Source organism: Anabas testudineus, chromosome 14 (genome assembly GCF_900324465.2).
Source record: "Anabas testudineus chromosome 14, fAnaTes1.2, whole genome shotgun sequence".
In the NCBI taxonomy this organism is placed as follows: Eukaryota; Metazoa; Chordata; class Actinopteri; order Anabantiformes; family Anabantidae; genus Anabas; species Anabas testudineus.
In genome coordinates, this window is record NC_046623.1 from 7,846,620 (window position 1) to 7,863,250 (window position 16,631).

General features: G+C 40.1%; 2 protein-coding genes across 4 annotated transcripts; one reads left to right on the forward strand and one right to left on the reverse strand.

The window, feature by feature from the left end:
* Nucleotides 1-753: 753 nt before the first annotated feature.
* On the forward strand, nucleotides 754-10,794 carry atp1b2b (ATPase Na+/K+ transporting subunit beta 2b). The gene is made up of 7 exons (XM_026373456.1): nucleotides 754-1,150; nucleotides 5,822-5,950; nucleotides 6,043-6,150; nucleotides 6,358-6,563; nucleotides 6,747-6,806; nucleotides 7,339-7,434; nucleotides 7,579-10,794. The coding sequence occupies exons 1-7, from the start codon at nucleotides 1,060-1,062 to the stop codon at nucleotides 7,744-7,746; spliced, it is 858 nt and encodes a 285-aa protein (XP_026229241.1). The 5' UTR covers nucleotides 754-1,059; the 3' UTR covers nucleotides 7,747-10,794.
* A 141-nt stretch (nucleotides 10,795-10,935) lies between these two features.
* gltpd2 (glycolipid transfer protein domain containing 2) lies at nucleotides 10,936-15,721 on the reverse strand. Of its 3 annotated transcripts, none has more exons than XM_026373454.1 (4): nucleotides 15,309-15,721; nucleotides 13,680-13,738; nucleotides 13,326-13,504; nucleotides 10,936-13,202 (listed from the first exon to the last, which is right to left on the reverse strand). In XM_026373454.1, exons 1-4 carry the CDS (start codon nucleotides 15,376-15,378, stop codon nucleotides 12,593-12,595), a joined length of 918 nt encoding a protein of 305 aa, XP_026229239.1. In that variant the 5' UTR covers nucleotides 15,379-15,721; the 3' UTR covers nucleotides 10,936-12,592. The 3 variants fall into 3 exon arrangements, with proteins under 3 accessions (XP_026229239.1, XP_026229240.1, XP_026229238.1); XM_026373455.1 differs by having other exon boundaries at nucleotides 13,689-13,741; XM_026373453.1 differs by having other exon boundaries at nucleotides 13,680-13,741.
* Between the last annotated feature and the right edge of the window lie 910 nt (nucleotides 15,722-16,631).

The following is a 16,631-nucleotide window of genomic DNA, read 5'->3' on the forward strand; positions in this document are numbered from 1 at the left end:
ACAGAGTTCTCACATGTTTTCATGCCTGGTTTTGTTTTGCAATAGGAATGGTGTAAAGTGGACATTGTGTTCCCTCTGCGTTTCCACAGCAGGTGTTGCAACACTGCCATTTTCCAAGTGAGGGCGCTACACCAGCTCTCCACTGCTGCTGCTGCGGCTTTGCCCCCTTGTAGCACACAGACATGAGTGATCCATCAGACACAGCATTGAGAGATTCAAAAATAATAATGTATAGGATTAGTTGGTATTGTAACAGGTTGAATGGTTAGCAAATGATCACACTAACAGCAGGACTACAGGATATTTAACCTTCACATAGTTCTACTAGACCAGTGACTTTCATCTGGACCAAGGCAAGCTTAAATATCTACATTAGGAAATAAATGATAATATATATAATAGACCCCCTCTGCTTATTACAGAAGTATTGAAAGATAATTAAGTACCATGAGGAGACTGCAAATGTAACATCGGCTAACACAGACTGGAGTTCTTTAGGAATATCAGATAGACATTTTGTGGCTCTTTCTGAGGGGACATGACGCTACTTGTTTGGAGCCTATAAAAAGGATGTCCTAAGCCACCGCACCGATTTGCTCGCAGCGCCGTCGCTCATGCGTCGACTCGGTGAGGAGAGAGGATGTGGTGCAGGTGATTGGCCAGTCTGGAGGAGGGGGCGGGAGCAGACGTGCCGGTGATGGAGTACACGGGGGGAGGGGATGGAGAGGGGGGGTGCATGTAGAGAGAGGCGGAGAGAGTGCTTTACCGCAGTGTCACTAGATTTCTGCACCACTCATCAAAACTCTGCGGCATGCAGACAAGAGGGCACTTAGTCGGTTTGTGCTGAGTGTTGGACCGCTGCCTCTATATTAGCAAGGCTAGGCTAAAGCTGCAGCAGGATTTTTCCTGTGATTTCCGTCCGTTCGGGGCAGCAGACATCTTTAATACCCTCGCTCGTTCCCGTCGTCACGGTGGTACAGGAGGGCTGTCCGTCGCCGTTTCGCTCTGTGCTAGGGCCATTAGGGTGCATTTACTAGAGGTCCCATCTTTTATGACAAAATGGCAAAGGATGGAGAAAAAGGCCAGTGGAAGGAGTTTATATGGAATCCGAGGACGAGGGAGTTTCTGGGCAGGACGGCGAGCAGCTGGGGTGAGTACCATCCATCCAGAGACAGAGACAGATACAGATACAGCACTGCAGCAAATCCGTTCCCTAGGCTTAAAAAGCCGCACTACATGTTCTATATATATATGTGTGTGTGTGTGTGTGTGTGTGTGTGTGTGTGTGTGTAATATATAATATGATATAATATAATATAATATAATCTAAATGGAGTTTGAGCTGATGATTTTCTCTCAGCGTCCAGGTTCTGAACCGACTGTCGCTGTCCACTCGAGCCTGGTGCTGAAATCTAAAATGCGGCACCGCTGCTGTGGAAGCCGGCGGAAAAAAAAAAAAAAAGAAATCTCCTCCTGCCTAGTTTCTGTCTTTATTTATTAATTTATGGCACTGGTATCCCTGCGCAATGCGCTTAACATAAGGGTGGAGGCATATGGTCTTTTTTTCTGTGCATTTAAATTTGATAGATTACCGCATCGTTGCTGAAAGCGGTTCCTCTCTGTTGCGAAGTGCATGTAATCAGCTTTAACCAGTCTCCATATGAATTCGGCTGGACAGAGGATTTTTTTTCTAGGGAGATGGCTCACTGAAGTACAGTATGAGTTGCTCTATATTCCTGTAGCTTTATCTAACGAATGTTTATAATAAGGCCATTTCTTTTTGATTGGATTTTGAAGATCCAATCCAAGTCTCGGTTTAACACAATAGTATTATAGTCACATATTGGGATCTTTTCTTATCTAAAGCCAGCCTGTAACTATTTCAAGACTGATGAAATGATAGCATAGCACATATGGCTCTGTTCCGATGACATTGGAGCATTTTAATCTGAGCAAAGCCCAGGGCCAAATGCTATTTGTATCACCTCCAACCCAGCCCCTCCCAGTGCCTCTAAATCACTGAGGGATTTAATCCTAATCTAATGTCTTCATTGGCTGACTGGCGAAGGTATCATTTCAGGATGTTCTAGCAAAGTAAATCACTTTAAAGAACTATTTTGGATTTTTTCCATTATTTATGACAACACTGAAGCTTTTTTTGTAGTTGGAATAATCATGAAAGTCATTTTACTTATATTATATATATAAGATTATTGTATATTGGTGATCATGTTCTGTGAATGGACATTGTACGGCTTGTGCCGAGTTGGAATCACTGACCGGAGCTTTCTTTGCTGGAATCCTCCCACAGTGTACAACTTAATCCTGCACAGTGTGTCCCAGGTGCTTTGAGGTCTGGTGGCCTTTTTAAGCTGTGCTCTCTAAGGCTTGGTAATTAGGCTATTTCTGTAGTTAGCCATTGCATGTAGGTCTTCCTCATTGATGCATACACTATTTGTACTGTACTTCTACTTCCATTTGTTTGACTGCACATCATTATCTATCCATCCATTTGCAATAACATGTTATCTCACCATGCAATGACAAAAAGGCAAGAAAATCAAGTTTATAATAGACAGATTTGTTTGTTGCACTTATTTCAGGCAGTGTAATGTGCATTCAGAGCCTTGGATCAAAGGTTTCTTTGAGGTTAAAACACAGAACACTTCCTTGTGTGGCCTGCTTTGTGTAAAGAGCTGTAATGACATTGAAATCTTCGTGATGAAGTAACACACTGTAATTTTGATGCTACATTGCTGCCATCTGACACCAGGCAAATATGGCCGACAAATGCTTCTATTTAAAACAGAACTAATTAAGTGTTCTGCACTTCCCACTTCCAAAACAACAAAAGGCGCTTAGTGTAACATAGGAAAAGAGTCTTATTAATGGGCTCAATACGGAACAAAATCATCATATAAAATTACACACTACATACAAGATAATAATTACTTTGACAGGAAAAGATTCACAGCTCAGAGCTAACTATTGTCTCACCAGACCTTTTCATTTTTAGTTCAGAGGTCTGTTTGATCACCAATTTATAAGCAATTGAACAGCATGTCCTCCTAATTAATTCTGAATGAAAAGAGACACCTCCTGCCATTACCACTGAAGAAAGAACAGGATGCTGAACCATCCCGCCCTGCGCTTTTGTTCTGTGCTTTCAACTGCCATCTGCGAACAAAACCAGGGTGAAAGAGAGATGCTTCACTGTCCATCACCAACGTGGGCTGAGAGGGCAGACTCTAAACCTAACACCCTCTTTGCCAGGGGGAAAGCCGTCACGCTTGACCCTGTATGCATGTGCGTGTGCACATCCACTGTCCCCTGGGTGGTGTCATATTTGCGGTTAGCACAACATCCCCTCTAGATGACAGAGAAAAACACGTAAACACTTTTTTGCAGTCACATCTTGTCTCTGATTCCTCACTCAGTGTAGTGCCTCCGGCTCGGTACGGGGCCTGGAGCCTGACTCTGTATATTTTTAATGACTCAGCTTGGGTTTTTTCCATGCTACAGATGGAATGCACACGCCAATCTTGCTCAGTCATTCATTCATTCATTTGAAACTAAATTGTAAGGAAAAAAAAACAAAACCGATAAAAAACAGAAAACACACACACACAAACACACACACACATATATATATATATATATATATATATATATATATATATACATACCTACTACGGGTGCCCCCCCGTGGAGAAGCTTTTCCTTGACATTTTGTTATGGATTTTTCCAAGCATGGCTGTAGGAGGCAGATGCAGCACTGAGTCTGCTGACAGAGCGAGTGAGCTCCATGCTGGGGGCCATCCAGCAGAAGCACAGGGTCAGCTGCTACCCAGTGCTGGCCTCAGGTGTTGTGACTTAAAATGGGGGATGTGTCACAGAAAATGCTGTTCATGTTTTCCTGCTCTCTATGTAAGAGACAAGCCAAAACAGCTGCTTCAAAGGTATCTAATGAGTCCTATAGGGAAACATCCAATCAGTGGGTAATTGTGTTGGGGCTTTTTAAGAGAGGAATCAACCTATGGAGGCATTATATGATGTAACAGAGAATTTCTTTATTGATTTTAGACAGTGAAACAAGTAAGTAAAGTTTCGATGAAACCATTAAAGGTGTAAAGCATTCATCAGAAATAAAAAACGACAGTGCTTATGACATCGACCTAGTGATAACATTTGCTTGCCCCATGGCCCAGGCTCCAGAGATGTCTTCCTACAACTGTATCCCCTCTGTCATCAGTCGTCCTGGTCTGTGGACAGAGCAACTCTATAATGAAAATGGTCAACGACCAGCTATTCAATCCACGTTAAATCACAATGTTTCAGGCTTTGAGGCTGATTGTAGTCAAGCATTAGCAAGGAAGACGCATGCAAGAATGTGAAAAAACCAAGCATTAACATACAGTGGAGGTTAGGTTTTGACCATTAATTGACAAAAATATGATGTAATTTTAGACCACAATGTGACATTAATAATATAATATTGTAAGTATGTGAAGGACAGTTGTTCATCTGTGATTGAGAGAGGGAGAGGCAGATGTTGCAGATGGAATGAAGCGCCTGTAATTTAATGTGGATTAACTGCCCAGTCTGTATTGGTCAGAAAGTGGCCAGACACAACACAGCAGCAACATTTAATTCAAATGAAGCAATTCCATTATGGATTCAGATTTTTTTGTACGTAAGACTGTGTTTGTTTGCTACAGCAGTCGTTAAATGGTCTGCACTTACTTACCATTGCAGAGGTTACTCTAATGTATCCTTCATGCATAAACCAAAAGCCTTTTACTGCAATGCACAGTCACCACAGCTCAACAGTTGTGCTGTAAAATGTAGAGGTCTGGATTAAGCAATAATCACAAATGAAAAAAGGGATCAAAAGTCATTGTTTTTTTACAGAATACACAGTAAAATAGTAAAGGTTTGGTCTGCACACTGCTTATTCCTCTTTCAAGCAAGCAGCATGTAACGACAAGCAACTTAGAAGTGAAAGCTTCTCTACGAGTTCAGTACATATGTAATTATCTTTATACACATATTGTTTAATTAAATGTAATGATAGTGGAAGGTTCATAGGTTGTGCAGATTATGTATTACCTAATTGTCACTGACTTGTTGTTTCAACATGTTGTCATTTTATTCTTTTATACAACAGTAGATGTTACAAAGACTGTTTTACTGTATGTATTTAATAATCATATTGAGCAGATATTAAAATTAAATTGATGTAAAGGCTTTTTCTCAACGCTGCAAATAACAACCTACAATGTTAATGTAGCATATAGTTTAACTGAACATGTTACTCGTCTAGCTAGTGAGCAACAGCATAGTAGTCATATTCTGTAGGTGCATCATGGATTACTGAAAGGCCCCACTGGAATCAGGCCATTTTAAAAAAAAAAAGGAAAATGTCAAAGAGACACAAAATGGCTGCACACTAGCTGCAAGGTTTGTAGTCACCTTGTGTCTCTTTCATTGTACTGTAGGTATTGCTCTGATAACATGTGTGGGGGGCTTTTACATGTCTCTGTCCAGACACCCATTCTGTTGTAATCCGTCCGTGTGTGGGTGTAGCGAGATACTTGACAATATGAACATATTGAGCCATGCTCAGAATTTGTGAGACACATTTATCTCTAATATGTTTTTTTTGTTGTTGTTGTTTTTTTGTTTTTTGTTTAATTACATGTGTGAAATTGTTTGCTTGCTTTCTTATATTTTTATGATAAGGCTATTGCAGAACTGTTAAGACCATATTTACTGACATTGCATATTATTGATATAGCTCTCTCTTCTCTTTTGTCTGCAGGTCTTATTCTTCTCTTCTATTTAGTTTTCTATATCTTCCTGGCTGGCTTATTTGCACTCACCATGTATGTCATGCTGCAGACTTTGGATGACCACAAACCAACCTGGCAAGACAGGCTTGCCACACCAGGTGCAGTAACTAATGATACAAACTGCATGAACGCATGTCACAGTCTCTGCCACATTGTCCTGAACTCCCTGCTGTGTCTCTGCCACTCACAGGCATGGTGATTAGACCCAAAGCAGATGAGACTTTCGAGATTGTCTATACAGTCCAGAACACTGAGAGCTGGGACTCGTACACTCAGATCCTGGACAAGTTTCTAGCACGTAAGTAGGCTCTCAGTCCCTCCTACAGTGACTCGAAAAGATTTACTGCAGTGGATTATCTGGTGACCCAGAATGAATTGTTTTTACCAAATAAGAGATAATTCCTTCATAGTGAGCAGATGGGAGATTGCCCCGCACTAGGGTTGCAGCCGAGTCATAAGCCCTTACTAACAAAATAAAATGCACCCTTGCTCTCCTCTCATGCAGCCTACAACGATTCAATCCAGGCCCAGAAAAACGCTGAATGCACCCCAGACCAGTACTTCCTGCAGGAGGACAGCGGTGATGTAAAGAACAACCCAAAGCGCTCCTGTCAGTTCAACCGCACCATCCTGGGGGAGTGCTCTGGAATCGATAAGCGTTACTATGGATACCAGGATGGCAAGCCATGCATCATCATCAAGCTGAATCGGGTATGAAAAAGGAAGAGGGATGGGAAATGGATGCTGTTGCTAGGAGACGTGGATTGACTGGGATGATAAGATTGGTTGTCATTTATTGTCATATATTATAGCAGTTCAAAACACTGGTATGCAGCTTATGTAAGAGTGAAATGTAGATGATGCTGGATGTGTGTTGTGTTTCTCTCTCACCAGGTGATTGGGATGCTGCCAGGAAATAATGGACAGGCTCCGTATGTCACCTGTGGCGCAAAGGTAATCCCTTTTTGTCTTTCACCATGAAAGGCTTAACAAAACAATTTGGATTTCAGCCCATTCATAGCTATTGTGCCTCACTCTCATCTGCAATATACCACCTGTCACTCACTCCATTTTCTTTTCATGTCTGTGTTTGTATTGACTCAACAGTCATGTCTGTGTTGCATGCCATTTTGTCATTTACACTACCTTTGTATGTTCCGGCTCCCCTCCTTTTTCTGTTGCGTTCCTTTCACATGCATATTCACAGAGGTACAAAGTTGGCAAAGATGAATGGGTAAGAAACAGGAGAGAACCTGTGTGTGTACTGTAGAATATATTTACACATACATAGAAGTAGTCTTGGGTAGTTATATGTGCAGATGATGAGGCATTTGGAATTAAATAGACTGCAGAAATAGATGATGGACATGTTGGGAAATGAGATTTGGAGAAAAGAAGGAGATTACAGAGGCTTACCTCCTCTTCTCCCACATATATGAAGTGATTATTCAGGGTGTAACTGATGAAGTGTTTTTTTCCCCTTCAGAGAGAAGATTCTGACAAAATTGGAGAGTTGGCGTACTACCCTCCAAATGGGACTTTCAATCTTATGTACTACCCTTACTATGGCAAGAAAGCTCAGGTAAGATTGGGCTTCAAAAATATTTTGTTTTGTTAACGTTGCCTTTACAAATTCTTCATTAAATGTGCCAGACAGAAAACACTCTCCTGTGTTTAAAGGTGTTGTTAGAACTGTTTTTTTGTTTGTATGTTTGTTTTTTTGCAGGTAAACTACTCTCAGCCTTTGGTTGCAGTCAAGTTCCTTAATATTACTCACAATGAAGATGTCAACATTGAGTGCAAGATCAATGCCAACAACATCCCTGAGGGAAGTGAAAGAGACAAGTTTGCTGGAAGAGTGTCTTTCAAGCTGAGGATCAACTCTAATAACTAGATTGACCTTTTGGCCTCTCCTGAAAACTACTTTCTTTATTTTCTGCAGCATTGCACATGCACAGAAACAAATTGCAGTATTCACACCCTTTGTAGGATTCGTTTACAACCCGGAAATGTTTTGGGAAATTATCTGGTTATGTTAAGAGATAAAGCAAGAATAAAAGGGTGCTAATCCTGTCATTATTTCTGTCTGTGAGCTTTGGGATCAATTCTTTTCTGTAAATTAGTTTGAGGTGAAACCTATTTATACTGCATGACAAACTAGAGGATATAAAGGACATGAAAGTGTTGTCAAAGTTTGCAAGGATCAGCAACATTACCACTATTTTGCTGCTCCCCTCCTGCTGCCTCCTTATAGAGTACTCCTCTATATATGAATATACACAAATTACAAATACAAAATGTGTATATCTCCAATATTTATACGGTATCATAACCTTCTATTAGTATGTCTATTTTGTTGCACTCAAAAGATTAATCCAACAGACTTGCATATCTTGATGGATGGATGCAGAGGTGAAGCCATTTTGCATGTGTGTATTGTCTTATGTGTGCTATGAGCGCAGGAGGCCCCGGTGCCCCACCTCTCCACTAAGTGTGAAATAAGGTTAATGTTAAACCACTGACCACCAGGAGGAACCTCACAGTAATGTTTTCAACCTCACATACAACAGGAGCAGTGTTTTGACATCAGCATTTAGTAAGTTAGCTATTTCCAAAAAGATAAAACAAACAAACATACAAACAAAAAAAGTAGTATTTACAGTAGAGGTCTAAACCTTTAAGAGTGTGTGTGATTGTGTGTGTTTGTGTGTGTATTCCATTCACAGTTCCCATCTCATCCTGTAGGTCGGGAAGTTGCATGCAATGTGCAATAGTCATTAAGTGGCATTCATTACGAATGCTTGAGTCCATTCTTCAGACGAGAGGACGTCTATTAAATGATCATTATTTGATGTCATTTGATATTCACGCTGGTTGGGTTGAACTGAGAACAGCGTATGAAGCAGGTGTGGGTTTTTGGGTTGCTGGGAATGGTCAAAACAATGATGCCAAATGAACTATAATAGAAATGAGTACATGATCAGTCATGCTTAACATTATCTTCAGTCAAAATTTTCTTTTTACCCCCCAAATTTTCAGACAGTTAGTGGCTAAATTCATCTTTATCTCCCCGGCTTTCAGACTACCTGTAGCTATTAACCATTTTATCCTACCATGTGAAGCATAATTACTCCCAATAACATTAGATTCCTTGTCACAATCGTTTTATTCTTAATGTTAAAACCAAGAATCATTATCTTGTGTCTCAATCTTTTCATTAATTTAAAGATAAATATTTGAGGTGTTTGTGTGTTTTGCATCTATTTCATATATATATGTGTATATATCAGAAATAGATGCTGCTGTCATATTTTGTATTGATTTGCACTGGGAGTGTGTTGTTTTCTCTCGTTTTTTTTTTTGTGGAAGCTGAGTTGAATTAATTCATGTATGTACAGTTTTGGAGGAGATGGATGTAGAACATTTTGTGTTTGTTCCTGTCATTTTATTCTTACTTATTAATATCATCTAAAATATTCATCCAGGATATTAAAATAGATTACAACTTCTTTGTGAGGTGACTAGAGTCTTGATTATGTGAGCTGTTAGTGCATCCGTTTTGTTTTATAGACCAGAAGGAAATGAAGAAAGCAGAATGTTTTTCTGTTTGTTTATCAATTTTTTATTGTTGTTCTATATGAATCAGGCTGACAGCAAAGCCACCATGACAACAAGACAAACCAACCTCTTTAAAATTCATTAATCATGTCTGAGTTTGGTACTGGAGCAGTTTACGCATTCATTGTGCAGTATATCAGCCCCAAAAATTGGAAGGAACACCTGCAAGTATTGGCTGTAGAAATCTGTGGAGTCACACTTTTAAACTCACACACATTACCTTGGCACAGCTACAAAACTGTAGCAATGCGACTTTGCTTCTGCCATGTACTGTAATTGGAGCAAATGTGGAACACAAGCATCTGTTTGCTCACATTAAGGTTTGGCCCAACTCCATCTCTTAATTTCTCTCAGCGCAATGCGTTTCTCACTATGCTATCAAATATCTCACAGAGGTCTAAGGAAGAGCTCATTGTGTCAATCCAAACTAGACAAAGAAAGAAGCGTAGATCTAATGTGATCTATAGCTAAGGGTTATTCATGATGATGATTTACCCTAACGTTCATCTGAGGCTCATTTTTACTTTTTGTGGCTGTCCACCGAGCAGCTTCAACATATCTCTCTTCTGGCATTCTTACAACTGTTACTTAATTTCACAGGAACCTCTTAATCTGGTAATCCAGAGCCGGCAGTCTGAACTTCTTTACCCTACTATGTTGCTCCTCCTCCCGCTGGCGTCACACACAGTTCACTATTTTCCAGGACTAAAGCTAGGTTTATTCATTTTGCATTTTCCAGTACATTCTATTGTACTTTTTCCAATTATTATTACATTAAAAAAACCTTTTACATCACAAGTAAACAAATACTTATGTAATTGGACATACTTGTTTTTCATTTGCTCATGTGAAAATTAGTTCTTCAGCCAAAGACCTTCATAGCAGTTGAAATTTTATTTATTTGAGCTGATCTTAGATACTGAAGGATCCAGGTGCAGGGCAACAGACCATGTGTTATTAAAAGGCTTATTCTTATATAATTTTAATGATAATACGCACAAAAGGATCATGTGTCACTACAAACATAACAGTGCCTCCTGGTGGACAGACAGTGTTGTTCCCCAGTGTCACAGAATCCTAGTCCCTATTATCTCCACTTATCCCACTGTGATGGCTTGGAGATATCCTAAAAAGCAATATATTTATTTCTTCTGTGGCTGTATGATGTGTTTATTGGTAAGGCTACAAAATTATTGCAATATATATCATCTAAATGAAAGAAGAATAAGGAAACAACATATGAATATCACATTAAGGCAAATTAGCCATTGTGGAATAAGATGAACACTATTGTTTTGTTTATAAAAGAGTATTTTTATTGCTATTTTGTTGTAAAAAGGACAGAATGCATAAGCTTGTGTATAATACAATGGGTGCTACCTGGTAGGTTTTCACGATTTAATACAATGAATGGCAAGATGTTAACAGCTTGGTTGGAAATATTTTAGTTTCAATGTAATGTGATGTGTCACCGTTTGAGTCCTGTCCACTGTCTTTGTATCAGAATCAAGACACCATCGTTAAAAGTAAAGTGATGATGTGGTAAATAAAGCAGAATGAGCTGTGCTTTCAGAGAACGTTCAAGTACAAAACCGTCAACTGCAAAAGGGCCCAAATTGAATGTCAGAGAGAGTCAACAATTCATGTTTCAAATGAGAAATGATTTCAGTAAACCTTCTGACCTCCATCTAATCCCCTCATTTGACCAAAAGGATGATGATTCTATTCTGGATCTTTATTTTTTGCTCTTACTGTATGTATATTTTTGCTCATGTTTATTGCAAAACAAGATAGAGAAAATAAATAAATGTCATTTAAGGAAACTCAGACTCAAAATTTGTTTTTGCCTCTGCCTCTCAGTCAACTTTGCTTTAGTGTTTGGTGTCATCATCAGAGACGGGAAGAGGTTCGTTATTCAATGACAGACACGAAGATTAAAGGGATTGCTGTTATGCCTATGTGGATCATTTAATTAAGGCTTATTATTGAATCAAAATGTAGTCAAATCTAATATTCCCTTTGTAGGGGATGGAAAAAGAAGCCTGCCAACATCGCAAGTGGTGGATGTAATCTTATGTAATCCCATTCACTCACCATAATCCTTGCAGCCTACAGCACAAGAGGGTACCAGTGTTAACCTGTGAGCACACACTGGTACATAACAGAAAGTGAAATACAAAATATCCAAAAGAGTCTATCTTATTATGTAACATAATAATCATGTGTTCTTGTGTGTGTGGTGATCTTGTGTTTCAAGGTTAGTTGTCGTGTGTGACAAGACAAATACGTCCTAGAAGTACCACAACGTTTCACAGGGTAAACTGTTGGCTGGATTCTTATACAGTAAATATTTTTTTCTGATCAAAGTAATACGTATACATAATTATTGATCCAAGTTAAAAAAATATTTGAATCATTTTATGGATTTTCTTCCTTCGGAGTTGTCGTTATGTAGCCTGCTGCCAACTGTGTGACAAGATTAGAACTGAAGTGTACTTCCGCTTGCTGACCTTCAACCAGCTCTTGTCTCCTGTTCACTCTGTGGCTTCAGGCTCTGTCCTTATCTCTCTTTTCTTCACTGTCTCCTCCTCAGAAAGAGAGAGCACATAGTGCAGGGACAGAAAAAAAAAGACGGGATTATGTTGCATTAGAGGTACTTTTGAGTTTTAAATAGTCTAGTCAAGAAATGGGCCAGTGACGGATGCATACACATATTCTCCTGATTCCACACACTTTGAGTAAACATATAATCCTCAGTTAAATTAGGACGTTGGAGCTTTAATACAGTATATAATATATTCTTTAAAAAAAAAAGAGATGTAATACTGGGACATGTATACTCCCAATACATACTACAGTTCCTTTGAAGCACCTTATAGTGTTTTTGTGCAGCTCATATTGATTTTCTGCATTTAGCCAGTCTTAATGCCACTCATTGTCAGTTGCCTGAAAGTGATTTTCATTAGCTGATTGTTAACATAGGACTTTAGTTAGGAAGAAAATCAAGACACAAACATGTGCAGCTGAAGAAACAGTCTTGGTAACTACACATTAGATGCAGGAATGCATAAGGACAGGGCAGAATTTGTGGAAAGTGTATGTCCAGTCTGTTATTCTCCTTTCTATGGCAAGTCCAGCATGCCATTTTCCTCCAGGGCTTTCTGCGTCCTGTCATAAACCTCTCCAATGGCCCGAGCCACTCTGTTGAGGATTGTGCGCAACCCCTCCTGGTTCTGCACACACACTAGCCTGAAGAAGAAACCCCTTTCCGGCAAGGCAATGAAGGCCAGCTCAGCTGCCCTGCGCACGAACCAGGTGTGGTGCATTGCAAGGGTGTTCTGATAGGCCTCACGACACAGCTCTGAAGGACTCCTGAAGTGGCCGGTCGCCGGTGTCTCAGCCAGCTTCTCCAGGAAGAGCTTCAGCCAAAGCAGAGCACGGTGCAGGCGCAGAAGAGTCCTGCATCCAGAGTCCGTCTGGTGGTGGAAGTTCACCACACCTCTGTTCAGCTCCACCCAGATCATAGAGCGCACAGAGTGATAAGCGCCTATGTGCTTTGAGACCTTATTTTTCCCAGTGACTGTGCTCACAGAGTTTATTGAGTATACATCTGGGCCCAGCTCTGCTTCTGGGTTTTTTTCTGCTAACACGGCCAGCTGGCGGATTATAGAGGTCTTGCTTTCTATTTCTTTAGATATCAGTCCCACCATCGGACCAAGAGCATCCATAAACCTGGAGGAGTAAGACACAAGAAGGTGAATCATCTTCCAGAGTCCAGATTATGCCATAAACCATAAATGACTTTATACTTGCTACTCTCTCTGACTGCAGTTGTGCCTAATCTGATGATCATACTTCACAAGCTCATCCCAGCTGGACAGATAGGGCTGCAGGAGGACGTCAGACGTGTAGGCTGGTGCAGCCAGCAGGTGGGAGAGCAGCAGTGACACCTGGAAGGTCTGACCAGGGCAAATCTTCAGGACTTGCAGATCTTCAGCCTCATCAGCATCACTGCTGTTGGACAGCTGGTGAAGCTGACAGTGGGGGGATGGGAGGAGTGTGAATGCGGGGCAATCAACGGAAGACAAAAACAGAAAAAGCAGAAATAATCACTATATTCAAATTACCCATCTGCTTTAAAAAAAATCAGCCTCATAGAGGAAATGCCATAACTGACAAACTTGTTTATTATTTGCTTGTCCTCCTTACCTTATTCACCTGATTATAACCTTTTAAACAAGAATCCAAGTGGTAATCCAAACCCCCTTCTGCTGGGAGACATTGAAATAAGATAGAGTAGAATTAGTTTTTGTTTGGTGAAGCTGCTGGAGCTGCAGTTGAATATTATAATAATTATTATTTTCTTAATTTCCTTTAAATCTTGAATTATTGTTGTTGCACATTAAATTAGCATTGAATTTTGCTGATATACACACCAAGTGGAGCAACACTAGTTTGCATTTGATGTTTACTCACTGTTACTATCAGGCATGTGTTCCCATATCATACATGACTCAACAGGGCCCTATGCTCCTCACAAATGCCATTATTTTACTATACAGAGAAGATAAGCTGCATGAAAACTATTAAATAAAAAAACTTGTCTTCCTCAAACACAACCCAGTTCATGTCAGAAATGTATTGATAACCTCACTGTGACCTACTGTATTTGTTGCCAGAAATGCCAAGAGGGATGTTACTTCATTTTGTCACTATGTCATAAAAGTCACATTTAACTTTCCTAACTGAATTACTTTGGGGATGCAGAGATCCTTGGTCATACTTTTATACTTTTTGTAATACTTTCTTTTTGCTAAGTTTGCACTTAATCTGATTCAAGTCTCTCAAATCTGGCAGCACTTTAACTTTAATCCAATCTAGAGCAAGAGATCTCATTGTACTAGTTTAAAAGTTGTTACACTATTAACATTTCCTAAATTTATATTCATAAAATATTTGGACTGAAATGTGAACAGACCACAAAAGTTACATATTTTCTACTTCAGTTTCTAACAATAATAACAACTGTATTTTATACAGTACTTTGCAAATAAAGGCACTAAATGCTCGTCATACATTGTGTTATTACACCCCAAAAATCTAACAACATGTCAAATCACACAGTAATATTTCTCTTGTGATGCTATTGAAATTATTCTGGTGAATCAAAAAGTGGCTACACCACCGTGCAGCACTTGACTCCACAGCCACCACACCATGTGACACATTGCTGATCCTAAGCCTATGCATTCCAAACAAGATTGTATAGATTAATAATCATAACAAACACAAAAACACCCACATAAAGTGGCACGAAAAGCCAGTGAACCCTTCAGATGTATCGTAACGTGTCTTAAAGTATGATCACATCTTCATGTAAGTAAGAGTTTAGAATAATGGCAGCCTATTTTAACTAGTATTTGTATTGATGTTTATTCAAACATTTAGAGTGTGGGTTGATAAAGCCCTTAGATAAATATGACAAAAAAAGCTTACTAAGCTAAAGATAAGGAGGCATGAGTTAATAAACCTGTGCAGTTCAATCAATAAAACAAGACTGGAGGTGTGCTGACATTTTTACCACTTGGTAAACAGTAATGGGAAAATGTTTTTGGTCTGGTTAAACTGAGGTTAAATTGTCTGGTAAGAACACACCGCACTGCATGCCAAGATGAAAACATAATCCCAGCAGTGGAGTACTGCAGCATCATGATTTCATCATCTGGGCCTAGAGAGTTTGCCATCACCCTTGAGTTAATGTTCAAGTTCATCGAGGTACATTACAGGTTTCTGCCAGTCTCCAAATTCACACATACACTCAAACGCAGAAATACTCACGGAGCCACAGGGATCCGAGGAACAGCAGGAGGACTATGATTGCTGCAGCAGCTTTGCTCTTTATACCCATGCTGAAGTCCAGTTTTGGGTATGCTAGCCCCTCTCTGTCCCTTCTGTGTGTCTTTTATCTTCTAATTCCTCTGTGTCTCACATGGGTCTTTGTCCCCTTGCACTGGCTGTCACCACAATTACTCCCAGACCCCTGCCTCTGCTCTCCCCTCCCTGTCTGCTCAAATCTTCCATTCTCCTCCCCAAAACCTCAAAAGAAAAAACTTCGGTTGACTATTGTGCCTCAAAAAAGCTCAATCAGTGTTTTACTCTAGTTTCTAGCTCCAGTGTTTCCTCATCAAGCTGTTACAGCTCGGCCTGCCGTTGCTCCTTCTTCAGAGTTTTTCTTTGACTCTCTTTGATTCACAGCTTCCTCCTACCTTGTCTTTTTTTGTAACTGATTGGAGCTGCCGGTCCAAAGATCAGTCAGGTGCAGCCAATGGCTGATAACCCAGCTTGTCCGCCAGTAACCCCTTCATCCACATTCATTTTCTATATACACATGTATACACAAAATTCCAGCTCAACTGAAATAAAGACACGCTCCCTCTCCTTTCCTCTCCTCCCACCTCCCTCTCTCTCTCTCTCTCTCTCTCTCTCTCTAACTCACTCACACACAACATTAAGACCCCCACCACCCCACGTTACAGTACTGAGACACCCTTTAAACAGGAAACAGAACTATCTCAGGACACTCTCCTTTCATCAGATGTATTATTTTTGGCACTTTGTTAAAGTCATGACAACCTTGTATAAACTGCTCTACTGATTGATTTGTGGGAAAACATAATGTTCTTGTTGGATGATGCCACTCATGGACAATTCCAACCATATGTTTTACAAGAAGAAACATTTTCAAATTTTGATATATTGATTCATTTATTTAATAGGATATCTGAAGTCTAAAGTCTGACATGTCAGTAAAAGAAAAGGACTGAAGTGGCTCATTAGGGCTGTTCCCATAACTATCACTATCAGCGGTGATAACTATGAATCTCCACCTAGTGACTGGTTCCTATCAGTGGGTTTGCTGCTGCTGCTGGGAGGGGATGGGGGCAGGTGAACAGACATTGAACTCAAACCACTCAAGCCAAAGCACATGTGTGCTTATTAACAGGGACTTAGCAATGGGATTTTTCAGTGGAGGAGTGGGAAAAAAAGGAAAGCAGGGGCATTATTAGTTGGCTGGGAGGGGGCAGTCATGGGGCTTTTATTCTGGCCAACCAATGGATGATTCTAGCTGAAAGAGGCAGCAGTTGAAGCCCTTTGAAAACC